Consider the following 18,948-nt stretch of genomic DNA (forward strand, 5'->3'; position numbering starts at 1 on the left):
CTCGTATTTAATCTTCAAAAAATTGAATGTTGATTATTTTTCCGAATTGAGCATGAATGTTGCAGGAAGGTTCAGAGTGCTCTTCAGTTACCAGTGAATCAATGGCCGGTGGGGGAGGTGCTACAGCAACAGCTGGAGTATCACATCAAGCCTCAACTTCACCGATGTCAAATAGCGGTGGAGGGCACCCTGGAGGCGGTGGTGGAAATTCTGGCAGAATTACATTAGAAACAGTATATGTACAATTACAAACAAGAAAACGTGACGTCGATGCGCTTTCAGAGAAAATAGATTATGTCAGGGTAGGTTCTTTCTTAAATTTCTCAATAATTCATTAACTTTTTCAATTTTAAAATAGATAAAATATATATTATAGTATTACTGTACGTATAAAAAAAAAAAAGGCGGAAATCTACCTTTAAATTACATAATAAACGAGTACCAAAGATAAAGAGTCGTATTCGACGTTTAGAAAGCTGAATATATTGAGCAGAGCTCCCAAAGCAGTCTTTATAGTTACTAGATATGATTTAAAAAGATAAACCAAATTATGCTCTGATCAACTCAAAATTAATAGCAATTTTATTGGTTTTAAAAGTTTGTCTATCGAAACCTTAATATTTTTCATAGATTCGCGTAATAATTGTGATTACCTTTTGTGCTATTGTTTTTACTAAAACAATTAGTAAATTTCCATGTCCCGTTTCTTAAAATTTTGCTAACAATAATTTAAATATAAGAACAATTAAGATCTTCATGACTTTCATTAAATATTGGTAATTTTCAAAGCACAATGATTTCAGGAAGGGCTGCAGAATCAAATAGCTTATTTAAACCAAGCTTTACAAGAAGAAAGATTTAGAAGTGAACGATTGGAAGAACAAGTTAACGATTTGACTGAATTGCACCAAAATGAAGTAGAAAATTTAAAAACAGCCATTTCAGATATGGAAGAAAAGGTAGAATTGCAGAATAAATAAATAATATATATATTAGTAGCATTATTTTAATTGAAATCATATTGCAGGTGCAATACCAAAGCGAGGAAAGGTTAAGTGATATCACCGACATGTTAGAATCTTGTCAAACTAAGGTAAACTAACTGCTCACCTTTATTCTTAAGAGTAATTTTATTTAAATTTGTTCACTTAAGTATTATTATTTTTTTTTAGATTTCTAAAATGGAACATCAACAGGCTCAGCACCAACAATATTTAACGTTGGAAGGTTTGGATAATTCAAACGCTAGAGCACTTGTAGTGAAATTAATCAATGTTGTGTTGACTGTACTTCAGGTGGTATTGCTACTTGTAGCTACAATTGCAGGGATTATTATGCCCTTTCTTAGGACCAGGTAAGTGGCTGTTTCAATAAGTCACTGCTTTAATCGATAAACTTAACATGGTGCACCCACCTGACTCTCACTCAAATACAGATTTGTGCGCTTCAAATAGTTAGGCCTTCTTAGTGATGGTGTTTTCTTTAGCTTCTCCATACCTCTCTCTCACTTCGTCTCTTCACCTCTTTCTTCACCCCAAGGACGGGATGACTAAAATTATTCGTTTTTTGACCCTCTCATGTTTCTCCAACCATTAGATACAATAATGGAACTGCAGTTACTGTAGTGTTGGGGTCATTAACCAATAAGCAGTTCTGAAAATGTGGTTGGGTCCGAAGTGCTGGATAAAATTTTTAAAAAATCATTTGGGATTTTTTTTTTCTTTTAATATTTAAGAACAGCGTTACCCATTCGTAAAAAGTTGAAAAGAAAAGTTAGGATTTTCAACTTTTTACTATTTAAAGCTTTTACTTCGATTGTAAAAAAAAGTTTTCTAAGTATTAATCGAGGATACCCAATGGTGATCATTTGAAAAAATTTAACTAGATAGTTCTTGAAGCAGGTTTGCTTGGATTAATTTTTGTTATAAAGTTTCATGAAATATAAGTATCATTATTTTCGTTGATAAGAATTGAGAGGGGAGTTAGAAAATAAAATATGATCTCTAAGAAGTAGCACAGCTTAGCCAGTTGTTTATAGCTTAGAAATGATCCTTAAAAGTGTTATTGTGATTGTATTGTAGCATTAGAATATCCATATCTTTATTTCAGAATTAGATAAACATTCATAGCTGTCTATGCTACTAGTTTGAGAGTGAATTGAAATGTCCTAATATCTTCCTGGCACTGTTAGAAAATTATATTTTTTCGTTTTCCAATTAAGTGCCGTCAGGGTTCGATAGCCGATAGTATTGAGTAATTTTGCAAACCTGGCCCGATATTTCGTTACTTCCTAACAATATATTGTTCGTTTTTGTTGGTTTAAAAAAAAAAGCTTTTACAATTATTATTTTTTTAACATATCAAGAGAACTTTTTGTATTGAATTCGTAAATGCACTAGAGTTAAACAAAAAAATAATAATAATAATAAAAATCTTGACCCACTTGCAATTATGTTCTAAAGACAAAAAGTTGAGAAGGAAGAATAACTTTTTAAAATTTCCACCACCTAAAAATATTTGTAGTTTCATAGTTTAAACAAAATAAAATTTCCTTTTGAGAAAGAAATGGACAATAGTTCGGATAATTATTTAGTGGTCAGAAAAGAAGTTGCGAAGTAAATGTTACTTATCGATAACTTGATTATTCTTGTACAAAAAGAGCTTTATTTCCCTTCTAGCATTAATGTTGACAATTGATCCCAAGACATTAATGCATTTCCATAGGTTGAGAGTCCTGAGCAGTGCAGTACTGGTGATATCTCTGGTGATTGTAATGAAACAATGGCCGGAAATAAGTGATATAGCACGACGTAATCTAAGCGCTGCTGTTAAATTTTCACAACACAACTCAGCTGATAGTGGAAACTAGCAGAACACTATTTGGCCTAGGCTCTCCAAAAAACTACTACGAGGTGAGTTCGCCCTATCTCTCCTTGTTGCGGCTTAGTTGATGATTTAATGTACCTTTAGATGTTCTTCTATTTTATTTATTTTTTTTTATGAGAAATATAGCTTTCTTTCATGAAGTATGTTACAAACTTGAATGGATGGTGGAAATTGCTTAAAAAGTTAGCTCTTCCAAAATATAATATGTTGCATGCATTATCTGATTAACAAAAGGTTTCATGGATGATTTTGATATATTAATACGTTTGATTACAAGTTCAAACTTTCAATTGTTTATATAATTAAATTTATATAATACAATCAGGCGTCAATCGTGGAAAGTGTTTTTTAATCTATTACTTCACTTTTTTTTAATTTCTAAAAAAAACATTGATTTTTTTTCTTTTAATATTACTTTTTTTAAAAATATTTTTACCAGGAACAAGTACAATTTAACGCCGACTACAAACTGTTTCGGTCTTTTTATGCTCTCAGTATTTTGATACATTTACTGTCTATTATTGAAAAAAGTACTAATGGTTGACAACGTACAAAAACTAGAGTCGAAGTTATTTTATATATTTACACTCTTTTAATCCAAGTAAGACGAATATAGCGTAAATGTTGAGTTTTTGGGAGCACCTGAATTTTTTTAAAAAAAGTAAAATTTAAAGAGAGGTTTAATGTTTTTTTAAAGACTTTATTTACTAATAATTGAATGGTTATTTAAATAACATGCTGAGGGCTGCAACTGTCCGATATTACAGTTTCTAATGAAATAGGGAATGGAAGAACTTATTAGTTTTACTAATGTTGAATAAATTGAAGAATCTTGAATTAGTTTTAAAAAATTGATTTTAACCTTTTGCCACGGTTGCATTCATTGAGCTCTCACAATTTAGCAACATTAGCCTTGAGGATCGTGGAAATTGAAAATGAGAGTGCATTTCAATAGATATTTTCTCAACATGTGTGTTTTTATTTTATGTTGCCTTGAGAAAATAATTTTTATGAAATAATTTTTGGTGAAATTTTTCTATGTAGATTAAAAATTGTTTAAAACGATTTCGAAACATCAGTTTAGAAGCGATGTTATGCTGTATACAACTCTCTAAGTTTGCAAGTATGACTTTAAAAGAAGCTATCTTTTCAATTCTGGTTTTAGTAACGTTTGAAAGATAATATCCTTCCCTCTGAATCTGTGGTGGTCCATTTGAAAGCTTAAAAAGATTGTTTTTTTACAGCAAATTGGCCAGTAGGAGGTGATCGTCATTATCAGTGTGCGTATAATAATAATAATACATCACCAAAAGTTCGTGTTCAAGTTTTACATTATTCTAAGTGTGTTTATCTAAAATTACTTTCTGGTCCTACATCACCAAAACTATTTGACAACTTAACATACAATTCCATCATCATAATGCAAGCATACAAATAATGAAGTGTGATTACAAAAAAAAAAATTATAAAAATCAGTTTACAGAATTGAAGTTCGTTAATAGAATGAAACTAGCGGGGTGAGGTTGTTAAATAAAAGAAAGTTTGATTGATTTCCTAAAAGATGGAAATCGTAATTGTGATAATAAAACTATTTAAAAATTGTGTGCTCTCTGACTCGTGTATTTGTTGATATTATATACTTAAAAACTGGATTATTTTTTAAATACCTTAACACACTGGCTAGCGTGTCGTTTTACATTTCCAGGAAAGTTATTCTTGTAAATAATTATTTCAATTTGATATATATATATATCAACAAAATGGAAGGTGATAACTAAACTTCTTCGTGTAAAAAGTAAATGGGCACATCAAATTATGGAATGTATAAATAGATTGTTTAGAATTACTATTTAAATGTATTCTTTGTAAATAATTTGTTAGTTTGCACTACACTATAATTATTGGATCATGTCTTTTTTTATTTTATTTTTATTATTTATTTGTATTAACAAAAATATAATTATATATTCTTTAATGACCCTTTATTTATTGCTCTCTTGCTTGTTAATTTTAACTTTTTTTATTATTATTTTAAACAAAATTATGTTAATTTAAATGTTATTAAATTATTTGCAAATTTTTTGATACAGTTTCGGTTATTTCTATATTCCTTAAATAGTGATATTGGGTGAAGCAAAAATAAAAATTACAAAAAAAAAATCGGTCAGCAATGTAATGTGGTAAATGCTTCTAGTTGTTGGGAAGAGGGGTCCCAATTCTACGATGGTTTTTCCTGAAAGAACCTCTTATCCATTCTCTAAATATTTTTTTTTTCTACATTCCTCGAATGTGAGTTTCGATCGTAATTGTGCATTATTAAGTTCATCTTTAGTAATAGACTAATTTTTTTTTTTTCAACTTATTACATAATTTTATCACACCTGTTTTCAGACACGAGATTCTTTTATAGGGGAAACATCACCAGATATGTCTGAGAAATACCTGTTTCGTTTAACTATTGCCACCGTTCATTTTATATTGTAGTTTAAAACTATAATGAACCACCAGCCAAAGATCGACTTTTAAGGTAAAAAGAAGACTACCATTATTTTGTACAATACATTTATCGTAGTAATTTTGATACACTGCATTAAAGACAATTTTTTGTGAAAGATACCTTAAAAATCACTCAAATAAAGTGAACATTATCGAAGCCATCACAAAATTTTGAAAGTTTTCAAAGTACAAAATTTATCATTTACTCTTTTGATTAATAAAAAAAAGCTGAATTGAACCATATTGTGTAGCTGAAGTTAACCAAGAGGACTAACTAGGGTGGTAATACAACATAGTGAGTTTTGAACCATATTTCTATTGTGGTAAAAATAAAAAGTGATTGAACAGTTGCAACTTACGTAATTTTTCAAATGTAAAGTAACTCTGTTTTTGACTGCAGTTACGAGCTATAATTTAAACTAACAAGGATCGTACAGGTGGATATTAATAAAGTATTGCTTAATTTAAAAATGATAAGAGCACGATCGAATGAGATAAGATCGATGCAGTCAGTCAGCAAAAACAAAGAAATATTTAGAGTCCTGGTAAAAGATTCTTTCTAGAAAACTGATCGTAGTATTGAGCTTAAATAGTATTAGTTAAAACTTCAAGATAGTTGAAAAGTAACCAATTTTTTAATATCTTTTTTATAAGCAACAAGAAAACGAATTAATTGAACTAAATATTAAATTGTTTTGAAAGAATGTATATTAGTTTTTAGTCCCCTGTTTAGTGAATGAAAATTTTTTTGATACTGAAGTTTTGTGAATCTTTACTTACATGGTTATTTATTAAATGTAATTGTAATATTGAATTAATTTCTCAACAAAAATGAAAGGACATTACCTTAAATTTTTTTTTTTTTTTGTAAAGAAATTACTTTTAGAGTTTCAGAATTATCTTGATTAAAAATAGTAGTAAGATCTTAATTAAATTATGTTTTATTATAAGCACAGGGGATATACTGTTTTTAACTGGAATTTAATTTCGTAGGTTCCTATATGTATATTTTTAGACAAAAATTTAGTAGTGGTTCAAAAATGTTTCTGCTTATTACCATATTTATTACTGGTTGTAAGCACGTTACAATAAAGTGATCTTCCACTCGCCCCCTATTATGACGCATAATTTGGTAGTTAGACTTAAAGCCTGCTGGAAAATAGGCGATTTTTTTAAATCCACGTCGTAATCCATACATCTGATGTACTGCTCATTGCATGGAATTCAACTTAAACCGAAAACCAAATTCAAGCTAATTTTTCAATTTTTTCTTAGTCCATTCTTCTATTAAGTACTCCTAACCCATTCTACTGGTCTTCACCCATCCATCATGTCTGCTACATGCCAGCAAATGTTCCCCTCATCCATGATTACTTATTAAAGAAAATTTGGTTAGTAAATTCCAGTGCGAGATTAAAAAAATCTTTTTGGTAGCTACACGCATGTACTACTTTGCTGGCTCATATGATGTAGTGTTGTGATAAGATGTATAATTTTCGAGTGTTTTTTGGCCGGGATTATTTGCAGCAACTCAAAATTCCGTGAACAGTAGTTTGGTCCGAGCCCACATCTGGTCTACCACATTAGCTTGTGTTTTTTCTAAGGCAGGTAATGTCGTACAGATATCTATTCTATCTAATTTTATTTTTTCCACCATTAAGCACAAATGATTCGTTATCTACCTGCTGGATCTGACTTTTATGTGTGATGTGAAGGTCTTGAAAGTCAAGATTAGGACTTAGGTCAATCTAAAGTCGCCATTTAAGACGTTTCATTAATAACTGTTTACCAAGAACCTCCTGTGGATCCTGTTCTTCCCGCACCCATCTGTGTATTAATGGACAATTTGATGCATTAAGTCTTCTAGGTATTTGAAGTATCCTGTGGCTCAAGTCTAATGCCATTCAAACAATGTGAAGAAAGATGTTGCTATCACTATTTCTCGACTTTTCTCTCATTTAGTTTTAACCCCTGTTTCGGAGTCAGCATTTATTCATTGCCAAGCTAACTAATTTTATTGGAAAATGGAAATTTTAACATTTCAAAAAATGTTTGAGGTAATAATATATCAACAGAATTGGAAATTGATAATCTTGATTACACCATTGGTCACGGTTAAATAGATGAATTTTTTTGTGAAATCAGCCAAAGATTATTTTTGAGAGAGGCAGTCATTTTTAAGTGATCAAATTGTCTATTTCCAATACTAATAATAGTCGTCTTATAATAAATGAATGAATGTTAGAAGATATGAGATTGGTTTAGTGTAATAGGAAATTCACTGCTAAATCCAAAAATGAGGTCAAAACTGGGACAATATGAGTCCCAGTTTATTAATTATTAATATATAATTAACAAAAAAAATTTATGGGAAAGGTCGGGTTTACCAAGAAACACGCGAAAAAAATTGTAACACGGATAGCGGTTAGGACTTCTATTTCTAGCAGGGTTTTTACTTCATTCTTAGTTTAACAGAAATGTTTTTCAGCTCTTTCCCGTAATCTACGCTGTATAATTTTCATGCTGTTTATCTTGATTACTTATTTATTTCTTTAATTTTGTTTAGACCACTTTTATTCTGGAGATTTTATACATGTTGTCTAGAATAGTGGGAACCTCTGCGAGCAAAAACATTGCAGGATTCAGTGCACAATTTGGTCGATAGAAATTACTCCAAAGCTATGTGGTTTGCAATGGACGAGTTGCAATATTTTTCAGGGTAAGGGGAAGAATTAATTGGGTGGTTTAATGTAATATGTAGATTGGCTAGGTCAGCTAGCTAATCAGACGGCAGTTATTAAAATGAATCAGTCTTAAATTGCTCGATTAAAAAAACAAAAACAAATATTTTTAAAAAGTATAATAAAAATACTTTTTTAAAAGTTAAATTAAGCCACGCTTCTTTTTTTATGTAATAAATTTTTCTTTTCTTTTTTTTTTTATATAGAGTTGTTCAAAATGAAATTAAGGTAAAGATTTGTTTAAAATTTATTACATAAATTTTAATTGCGTGTGCCTTTAGATCAAGGATAATTACCTTTTTGTATGCCGAATTTGAACAGTCGTTTTAGATTGTATGATTTATTTTATATGACTCCTTCAAAATATGTAGATATTAGAGGAAAGATTGTATAAGTCTGAGAGTTGAAAATCTACTTCTAAAAATGTAAGAAAAACTTAGTAAATAAATATTTAGGAAAATGTTGTTTTTGGCTGGTCATAAGTGATATTTGTGATAAGTAACCGAACTCATTCAAGAATGAAATAAGTTTAGAAAGCATGACATTTCCTGTATGGATTTATGTTAGTTAATATGGACTATTCTCTTTGGTTTACTTGACGCTACAATAACAAAAATAATATAAAGACATTTCAAAATGGATAATTATTTTTCCAAGGAATAATTTAGGTTTTTTTTTATTGGTAATGTGAACGAATTAGTTTTTTAAATTAAATTTTTAGAGGAAAAATGTGAGCAAATAGAGCCTGCAATTGTTTGTATTTTTAGAAATAAAGAAAGAAATAAAAGTGGTGCATAGTAAAGTATTAAAACATAAAAATATCTGAAAATGTATTCTGAAGAAAGATGGGTTATTTATCAATTTTTAAAGCTACAAAGAAATATATTTTATAGAATCAATATTGTGATAAATTTATTATTAATAAAATATTGTGCAAATTATTTTGAATTATATGCTTCTTATTTGTTCAAATTTAGTCTATATTTATATTTTTATCAATCAATAAAAAAAATAAAAAATTGTGAATGTGGAGGTGATTTAGGGACTTAGGTATACCCAGTTATCCCCTGGTGTTATTTGAATTATTTACAAATAAAGGTAGGCTTAAATATATATGTGATATAAGTATATATTAATTGTTATAGCTAAATAAAAAAAAAATCATAATTAACTTCACATATTTTGATTTACTTATTTATTTTGTTTTTTTAAAAATGATAGTCGTTCCAAATTTATTTCTTATTGCAAAAAGAATGTGTATTTCTGTATGAAATTTTATGAAAGTTCTCTTAAAACAAAAGTGTCGTCTGATCTTGTAGATTTAAAAAAATTGTAATTTTAACTGAGGACCTTATTTTCTTTTTACAAAGGTCATTTAAATTTTAAATTTGTTTTTACATTTATTCGGGTCAAATAAATTTACTCAATAAGTATTTTTTTCAGACATAGTTCACCTTTATAGGTGAACCATTTTTACTTCGTGATCACATAATCGTGAAGGGAAGATAGACACTCCAGACTCTCGCTAAATCTTGCTATTCCCAGTATTTCCTTCAATGAACAAAACTTACAGAATCACATGAAGATTTCAATTAGGACTATTAGGTGGATGTTTACTAAATTTCAGACTCACGAAGCCCTAGAGGCGTGAAAAGTCGGTAATGGATTGTTGGGATAAGCGGTTCTCATTTTATATAACAACGCAGCCATTACACCTTACTTCTATCTGTATTTTTGAACAAGCTCAAAAACCGCTTGCATTTTTTGATCATTGGTACTAGAACGTGGAAAACGCTGTTGAATTCTCTCACGGTCGTAACGACATTTTTTTTTTTTTCAAATCAAATATTGATATTTTACAGCCAAAATGATTCCTAACTCCTTCTAGTACCCCCACCAACCTGAGAACTTCTTCCACCCTGGTCAGAAATTCGGTTTGTTCTTTAAAAAAAAAATAATAATAATAAACTAAAAATATTAAATAAATTCATTATCAAAAAAATTTCAAACCAAGATAGTGTTTTTAATTTTTTTTATTGACTTTTAATTTGCTTAATTATTATTAAGTGTGGGCATTATTGAAAAAAAATCTTTACAAGCCAGTAAAGGCAAGAGATGCCTAATTTATGAATATTAGTACTTTTAATACTTAAGATTATAACAATTAAAAGAAAATAAATTTAAAAAACCAAAGCTATTTAGGTAAAAAACAATGAAAATAATTCTCCGTCCTTAAATATGAGGTGTTGAAAATAAAAAAAAATTATAAATGAAAAGATAAGGACTATTGGAGCCATAACTTCCACCCCAAATAGAGAAAATTTGACAAATGAATTTAATAAATTCAGGGTAGCGTACATTTTAATAGGTTATTAATATTGAGTTTCGTTTAATTGCATTTTTTTTATTTTTTAAAAATAGTTGGCTACATTTATTTATGTAGCGAAATTAAATATAATTGTTCTTTTTTTCCTTTTTTTTTTAAATTCTTACGAATTTGTTGACATGAATAGTAAATAATATGTAAAATCTTTAAAACAAACAAGAAACTTATTTTTATTTAAAAATAAAACAATTTATACAATTCAATCAAAAGAAACAAAAAGAACCATCGATTGTTTGAAGAATTCTATTAAATGAAAAAAAATAAAATGGCTTGGCAACAAATAATGGTAATATTTAATGTATATCTGTAAGAATTTTTATTGCAAGCTTATATTATTATTTAAATAAAATGTTTTAATTAATTTAGATATTTTGTAATGTATTTATTGAATTTTGTTTAAAAATTAATAAACTGCTATAATTGAAGATTTAATGATTTATATTTTTAAATATATTTGAACGACTATACTAAACATTTAATATTTAGTAGGATTCCAATAACATGTATTCTTTTATGAAATATATTAGTAACCATTTAAATATATTTATACGAGTACACATAAATGTGTACATAAAACGAAACCAAGAAGGTGTACCCTATCTTGGGTACCCATAGAACGTTTTTTATTTTTTTATTGAACTTTTTTGTTTAATTTTTAGAAATAATGGGTATTATAAGTGTTACGTATATACAGGGTGACCAGAGTTATTTGCTCCACCCACTTTTTTTTAACGGCGGGAAATTTCATAAAAAACACGTATTTAATCATTTTTAGTCTAGTTTATTTTCAGTGTTTGACCCATTTTGTTAAACCCCAGATACAGCATCCAACTTTGTTTTTTCAAATGGAACGTTATATTTTTTGTTGCATATTTTTATAGTATTAGAACTCCTAAAAAAAACACTAAAAAAATTTTGAAATCGGTTAGGTTTTTTAAAAGTTATGGTAATTTAAAATATGAAAAAAAAAAATTAAGTTTATTGTCAAAATTACGTTATTTTTCTTAAAGAATCTATTCAAACTGGGCACAATCAACGGATAGGCAAGCCAAAACTCTGGACTCCCACGCTTTGCTTGTAGCAGCACTTATGGTGGCGAAGTCAAGATCTAGGCAGGCTAGAGTTATTCGACGTTCAGGTTGTTTATTCAACAAACGTTTGGTGTGGAGTTTTAGGAAATCAACAATCGGCCCATTCTTCTACAGAGAGAACTTAACTGGTGCAAGTACTTTTTAAGAGACATTTTGCCAGTTCTGCTTGAAGATGTTCCACTACAACGTCGGCTAGATATCTATTTTCAACAAGATGGTTGCCCGGCACATAATGCGAGAGTGTTCGACGATACCTGGACAGAAATTTCCGTGAAAAAAGCAATCCAATCGGAGAGTCCGATCCAATGGCCACCTCGATCTCCGGACTTAATCCCAATGGACTATTTTTTGTGGGGATATCTAAAAAATAAAGTGTACAGTAACCTTAATCCCGTGGCTTCAGTCGATGATCTGAAACGTCGAATAACTCTAGCCTGCCTAGATCTTGACTTCGCCACATAAGTGCTGCCTACAAGAAAAGTGTGGGAGTCCAGAGTTTTGGCTTGCCTATCCGTTGATTGTGCCCAGTTTGAACAGATTCTTTAAAAAAAATAACGTAATTTTGACAGTAAACTGAAATTTGTTTTCCATATTTCAAATTACCATAACTTTTGAAAAACCTAACCGATTTCAAAAATTTTTTTTTGTTTTTTTTTAGGAGCTCAAATACTATAAAAATATGCAACAAAAATATAACGTTCCATTTGAAAAACAAAAGTTGGATGCTGTATCTCGAGATACAGAGGTTTAAAAAAATGGGTCAATCACTGAAAATAAACTAGACTAAAAATGATTAAATACGTGTTTTTTATTTTTTCGAAATTTCCCGCCGTTAAAAAAAAAAGTGGGTGGAGCATATAACTCTTGTCACCCTGTATATTATATTTAGTAATAAATAAAAAAAGTTCAATAAAAAATATTCTTATTATATATACTTCTATATATATTTATATATTACATATTTATTCTTAGGAATTTGATATTTTTTTACAACGTTCGGTTGCTGAATGAACAGCTTTAATAACAGCTGCTCTCACGGCTCCATCTTCCAAGCAGTAAAGACCTTCGCAAGTTGAACCTAATAAATCATATTTGAAAGTTATATTATTAAAATAAAGCTAAAAATCTTTTTTAAGAAAGTAAATAAGGAACTTTAAAAAAGTAAATAAGGAAATATACTTATTACTTTCTCGTTTTACTTTTTTAAGTAAAAAAGGAGGCGTATTAAGATCATAGCAAGTTTTCTGTAACTAGTTTTTGGCGGAAATTCACGTTCTTAGGTCGTTTAAATCAGAAAAAATGGGTTTTATCTGTATTCCTTTTCAGGTGAGTTTTATTTTATATATTTCATACTTTCATAAGTTCCATTTCTTGCTTAATATTCATAAAAATATTACGTGCATTAACTTCTTTTAGGATGACTTTCAGTACGCGAGAGTTTGATAATCAAAGAATTTCTTCTTGAGAAAGTCTTCGTGGTATGTGTGTGTGAATCATAAAAAGCCCTTTTATGTATATATTGTATATTGTATACGTATTTTTCAATAAGTACTGAAACTTATATTTTCAATAAGTACTTATATTTTAGCTCTTCTTCAAGAGCTGTGGGGTTCACCCAAACGCACCAATCTCCAAAGCATTCAATCTCAACAATCTAAAATACTTCGATCCATAGTAAACGCTTCTTTTTATGTCTCTAACAGCGTTATATAATACTGATCTTAACATTCCTTTTTCTTCAAAACCTGGTACTGGAAACTCCATTTCAACCTACAATCGCTCGAGAATTCTCTAGCTCAAAATCTTTCTTTTACAACTCTTTCTTGACAACCCATTTAGATGTCTTAAAAGACAGTGACCTCCATGATATTCACTCTAGTTCAGTGTTTTGGAGTGTTACAACAAGGTAACTTCTTCATTCGTTTAATTCTAAGTTCACTTTTACATTGTTACTTGCGGCGCCAACCCGCTGATTGTAGCACAAATAAATGAGATAGGAAAAAACACCCCTATTTCAAAAGCATATGTTCTAAATAATTGAACATAAAATACTGTTGAACTAAATATTTTCATCTTGAAATTCAAAGAGGTATTAATCTTCTAAGTTTATTCGTAAATTTAGGTCATCAGTTTGTGTATAACCAAATCCTTGCGGCATAAACGATCTGCTTAACCTTTTAATTGTCAATGTTTGTTGTTTTAGAATGTTGTATTTGTTAAAAATATTAAGTTCTTTCCCTCAAAGAACTTAAGTTGGAAAAGATTGTCTTAAAAAGTTTGGTTTTTATCGCAAGTAATATTAACTATATTTTAAATGACGGCTTTATCCACTTCCAAGCACTTCTGAGCGTAAGTTGATGCGGAATGCTTCAGCCGCATGTTGGAACCATGCTGGCTGCTCACAGATTGTGGTGTGTGAATAGGAAGGAGCTTAATTCAACTCCAATAGTTATCCTAATAGTCTTCCAGAAGATTTATCATTCCAAAGAAAGAAAAAAAGACACAGAAATGAACCCGATCATGAAATGCAGCTTGATCTGTTCGAGAAATGGCTTATTTTTGGTCAGGCCTACCTGGTCAGATAAGCGTACCAGACCTGTAGCGATGTTAAGGTCCCTAAATAAGTGGCTATTATAATCTTCCGCTCTAGGATATGTGTAAGTATTAACATAAAAATTAATTTAGCTAGCAGGAGAGAAAAGTAAAGGTTTTATGAAGGTAACATACAAGGACATTAGGTGCAAGAAAAAAAATATCGATTTTTTTTTCATAAAAAAATTGAAACTAAAATTACCTGCAGGTGATGAAACATTATCCTTCAGAACTGCTGGATGTATATTTTCATTCAGAATTAATGAAGCAGTTCCTAATACAGTCTGTGCCGTTAATTTGTACGCAAGATCTCGAGGCATACCCTCTCTTACTGCTCCATCGGCCATTGCCTCGATTATAGTGCAGACCTGCAGACATTTGATTGTTTAAATAAAACACGATCAATGATATTTGTTGCCAGATAGTAAAGTTTTATTAGCAATGAAAAAAAAAACCTCATACATATGCTGGCCCAGAGCCACTAAGCGCTGTTACAGCGTCAAACAGATACTCAGGAACTTTATGGCATGTGCCAACCGCGTTGAATAAACTTTCAGTAATTTCAGCGTCCTTTTGCGTAGCATTATTTCCTGTTGAATATACTGATGCTGCTTTCATTATTAAAGCCGGTACATTTGGCATAATTCGTATTACTCGACTATTGTGAGGTAGTTCCTATAATATAAAATTAATAATGCATTAATTGATATTTTATTATCAATGATCTTAACTCTTAGGCCATTTTTTTCTTGCCTAAAATTAAGAATATAAAAGTTGTCTCAAGTCTATAAAGTAAAATAATCAAAATTGAATTGAGGTAAAAGAGAGATATTGTTTCCTAAACAATAAGTTTTAACTGTTTTATATTGCTAGATTTTAATATTAATAAAATTTTTATAATCACATTTTTCGTAGTTTTTACAAACATTTGTTTTTTTACAATTCAAGTCAAAGCTGATTTCAATGTTAATAAATTAAAGAATTTAGATGAACCTAGCTAATCGAAAAAACTGTTCAACTCATCCTTCTTTTTAAAAAACTTACACTTTCTAATTGTTTTATGGTTATTCCCATAGCTATTGATAATAATAAATGTTTTGGAGACACTGATGTTTTAATGTCATTTAAAACTTGTGGCATCACTTGAGGCTTAACGGCTAAAATGGTAACTTCACTTGAATGTACTATTTCGCTATTCTTAAAATTAATAGCCACATCAAGTTCCTGTAACAAAGAATAAAATGTGTGTTTTAAATTTGCAGAATATTCCTTAACACATTCATTAATATCGAGGATTCGGTTGGTGGTTATGATTTCATAACCATTAACTTATGAATGCAACCTAGTAAGTGAAAGATCCCAAGTTTAGGAAATATATTAACAGTAAACGGGAGCTCCCATCCCCGCCTATGATATCTAATTAGATATAAAATTAAGAGCCCTGTCTAAATAGAAATAATTTCACTTTGTTCTAAGTGCCAATGTGTTTTGTTAACAGGATGTGGTGTTTCTATAAATATATTTCACACAGCTTTGTCTGCTAATTCTCGGTTTGTTTATTTTTTCTTCAATTTAACGACTTTGCGATCAAGAAGATCTGATTTCTCGTACGATTAGCGATGCAATATATTGAAGCTTGATCAGCAATTGCTTAAACCAGAATTAGCTAGTTACCACTTGTTTTTAGCCTTCTCTTATTGGCCCTAATGTGCAAAACAAATAAATTAATGAATAATGATAGTGCAATGAAACAATTGTGAATCAGTAAGTAATTACTCAGCAGTAGTAATTACTTCCTTACTATGCATTGTATTTAAGTTATGGAATGTTATGGTCTCAGTATTTTGGAACTAAAAGAGGTGATAAGCGAAAAATCTGGATTTTCTAAATCTGAGCTGTCCGACCGAAAATAATAGTGAACATTGGATTTTGCATATGTTATATGTGCATCTATCTCTTTAATACAAATAAGAATAAACAGGCTCTAAGTTTCTTGATAATGAAGAGAATGGTTCACAAAAGACATTAGTAAAAAACTTTTCTTACTTTAAGCCCACTTATGCTGACCTCGTCATCAGGAGCACAGCTTGCTATGACATTGTTTCCCTTAGTAAGACCTGTTTCGAAAATGTAATTATTAATGCCATAGTTTACAGAAATCGTAATGTAGAAGTTGTGTACCAGCAAACTTTACATTATACCTTTAATTGTGAAAAAATGCTCGCAATTAACCAATCAATTTTCTCATTTATATATATATATTTTTTTTTTTAGGTGCAATTATTTAACGATTCACAATGAAGTGTTATTTGTTATTCAGAATCAAATTTAGCAGAATTAAGTTAAAATAACTCACAGTGACCTGTAACAATAACTGAAACTGCCATCTCGTATACATGTAATAATTCCTTACTAATGTAAATTTTGTTCCGAGGGCAAAATGCGTAGAAGTTTCAAATTTTACAAAAACCTATACATTTTCTGTAAGTTTAAATTAAAACATGCAATTTGTACTGTGGTAATAAAAATGTTTTGTCGCGTTTTAATGGTTTCCTGTAAGTTTAATACTTTCGCATGGTACCGACAAGATATTTTCTCAGAATTTTTTAATTCCAATAGTCATAACTAATCTGCTAAGTTAAAAAAAGCCAAAAATCTATTTTATTTATTTTTATATTTGGGAAGGGTTGTATCTACCATTAGGTCATTTCTCCGATACTAAAAACTCAAAATTTCCGGTCCAGCCAATGTCATTCTCTAAGTCTTCTAGCAGCCATACTTGACTTTATATCCTCTAATCAGTGTTTTTTAGGCCTTCATCGTTTGCAGTACCTTCTTTTATAGATCTCTTCTTTGAGAGGTGGTTATGAACTCTTGTTATATTCTTGACGAAAAACAAATATTTTTGCGATATTAAAAGAAAAGTCGTATGTGAGTTTACAACAAATTATTTGATTCGCAAAGTAACATTTATTAAAATTGGCAAGCTTATAGAAATTAGCAATTAGAGCTAAGTCTTGTGAGTATTATTTTGGATGTTTTTTTTACACAATATAATGTATAGAATGAATTTGCAAGTATGTAGGAAATTTGTGTAAAGAAAAGTGTGTCACGTTAAGTAATGGGAAGAAACATTTAGTATGATGTCGAAGTTTGAATCAAACTTATAAGAGAAGTATTAATGTAAATATGGCTACATAAAATTGATGATTGTCCTGGATAAATGACAATTATAGTGGATACATTATTTCATTTTACACCATTCCCCCTAAAAACATTCTGTTTCTACAACCGGAGTTAAGTTTTTGTAATTTTAATTATTTTTTTAAAGCTATTTACAATGAGCCTATAATATCGATCGGTACATAACTTTCTTTTAATTTTGATCATTAAATTAAATTGTGGGAAAAATATTATATTTAATATTATTATAACTACCTAAAATTATTAGGTAATATTATTTTTAATTGTAATTAATTACAGTTGCAAAATAAGTAAACAAATAAAAAAAAGAAATTGTAGATTGCTCTGTGATCAGTCTTAATTTGAACTGTTTTGCTACAATATAAATATATATTTATATATTTATAAAATTTCTCATAGGACTAATTATGATGACCTTGTGGATCGAAGTCTGGATTTTAATCAAATAAAACGAAGGAAAATCAATATACAAATGTATTATCAAAATCCTTGGCCTGCTCATGAAAAAATAAAGAACGGAAAAGATACTAAATTATAGTCTTTAAAATTACTGACTTTGCTTAATATTTGATTAATTTTTATATCTTTGCATTTAATCTTTGTAATTGATATGAATTTCTAGAAAAGAATCTGAGTAATTTTTAAGCATTCTCTTCTAATTACATGTATTCTTTAAAAACAAACTCTTACTCTAGAGATGCATGTACATTTAGAGAATTTTATTTTGTTAAATAAATTACCTGCCGAAATAAATCCTTTAATTAAAGCCTGGGCCATACGACCTCCACCGACAAAACCAATCTTCAGCATGTCACAGTTTCACAACAAGACGTAATCTTTAGAAAAACAACCCACTAGATCTAGTATTATTAAATGAATTGAAAGTAGATCAATTTCTCATTGACCTCATCGTATTAAAATCGGTTATCTTATCAAAAAACACCCAATAAGAGCATTAAAAAATATTGAGATTTATTTCTAAATTAATAATAATCATAATTGTTTGTTGTGTACTTTTTATTTCTAGAAGATAAATACGTCTCTGATAATTCTATCTTAAGGATGAAATACGTTTTCTTCATTAATCTCTCCAGCCATCTTAAAACTTGTTTCTTCTATTTATAATTACTATTAATGGTATTCTGATTCAACAAAAATTTGTTTTAGTAAATGACACTGCCCTGAACACATCAAAATTTTCTCCTCTTTTTTTCTATTTATAAAGAATATAGCCATTGAAAACCTTAAAAATGGTTCTGTAAGGGCTTTAATAATGTCCGATAGGAGGAGCATCAATTACTGATTTATAAAAAAGTAGTTCTTTTACCATTTCAGAAAAAACATCTCATAATTTATCAATGCGTTTTTTTAAGCTTTCAAAATTATTTTTTCGGGATAGAATAACAAAAAATGGCGCTCATGACCAAGACAGTCATGGCAAAAAAAAATTGTTTGGTCACCTATATGTAATTTAAATAATAAGTGAAGATTACGTTATGAATTAAAACTGTTCGGTTGGACAGTCGTATATATAAGGGTTGGCATTGCACAT

The 18,948-nt window shown here is 29.4% G+C and overlaps 2 protein-coding genes and 1 long non-coding RNA gene across 19 annotated transcripts in view; 2 read left to right on the top strand and 1 right to left on the bottom strand.

Annotated features, from left to right (window-relative positions):
• The window catches only part of Dmtn (transmembrane and coiled-coil domain 2 protein Dmtn), a 23,347-nt gene extending 12,413 nt beyond the window's left edge, over positions 1 to 10,934 (top strand). For 14 of the 17 annotated variants that reach the window (XM_074122702.1, XM_074122690.1, XM_074122695.1 and 11 more), the window contains 6 exons: positions 66 to 302; positions 804 to 959; positions 1,028 to 1,093; positions 1,173 to 1,354; positions 2,725 to 2,912; positions 4,131 to 4,971. In XM_074122702.1, coding sequence (XP_073978803.1) covers positions 66 to 302; positions 804 to 959; positions 1,028 to 1,093; positions 1,173 to 1,354; positions 2,725 to 2,869 — 786 coding nt within the window. In that variant the 3' untranslated portion in view covers positions 2,870 to 2,912; positions 4,131 to 4,971. Of the gene's footprint in view, positions 1 to 65; positions 303 to 803; positions 960 to 1,027; positions 1,094 to 1,172; positions 1,355 to 2,724; positions 2,913 to 4,130; positions 4,972 to 5,277 lie in introns of those variants that run through there. The other 3 variants (XM_074122692.1, XM_074122693.1, XM_074122703.1) reach the window with 3 other exon arrangements.
• P5cr-2 (Pyrroline-5-carboxylate reductase-like 2) lies at positions 10,765 to 18,294 on the bottom strand. The gene is made up of 6 exons (XM_074122712.1): positions 18,137 to 18,294; positions 16,239 to 16,309; positions 15,237 to 15,416; positions 14,655 to 14,867; positions 14,395 to 14,560; positions 10,765 to 12,678 (listed from the first exon to the last, which is right to left on the bottom strand). The coding sequence occupies exons 1-6, from the start codon at positions 18,204 to 18,206 to the stop codon at positions 12,569 to 12,571; spliced, it is 810 nt and encodes a 269-aa protein (XP_073978813.1). The 5' UTR covers positions 18,207 to 18,294; the 3' UTR covers positions 10,765 to 12,568.
• On the top strand, positions 13,093 to 16,738 carry LOC141451390 (uncharacterized). Its single transcript, XR_012456735.1, has 2 exons — positions 13,093 to 14,257; positions 16,467 to 16,738. It is a non-coding gene; the product is annotated as an uncharacterized lncRNA (long non-coding RNA).
• Positions 18,295 to 18,948: the final 654 nt, after the last annotated feature.

The sequence above is a fragment of the Rhodnius prolixus genome, unplaced genomic scaffold, assembly GCF_049639745.1.
Source record: "Rhodnius prolixus isolate KJV_2025 unplaced genomic scaffold, Rpr scaffold_8, whole genome shotgun sequence".
In the NCBI taxonomy this organism is placed as follows: domain Eukaryota; kingdom Metazoa; phylum Arthropoda; class Insecta; order Hemiptera; family Reduviidae; genus Rhodnius; species Rhodnius prolixus.

Excerpts from the sequence above, each read along its gene's own strand:
- P5cr-2 (XM_074122712.1), bottom strand. The coding sequence starts at position 18,206 with ATGCTGAAGATTGGTTTTGTCGGTGGAGGTCGTATGGCCCAGGCTTTA. Across the intron at positions 15,417-16,238 it reads TCAGCATAAGTGGGCTTAAA|GAACTTGATGTGGCTATTAA; the intron begins GTAAGAAAAGTT and ends TCTTTGTTACAG. Across the intron at positions 12,679-14,394 it reads TAATGTTTCATCACCTGCAG|GTTCAACTTGCGAAGGTCTT; the intron begins GTAATTTTAGTT and ends ATGATTTATTAG.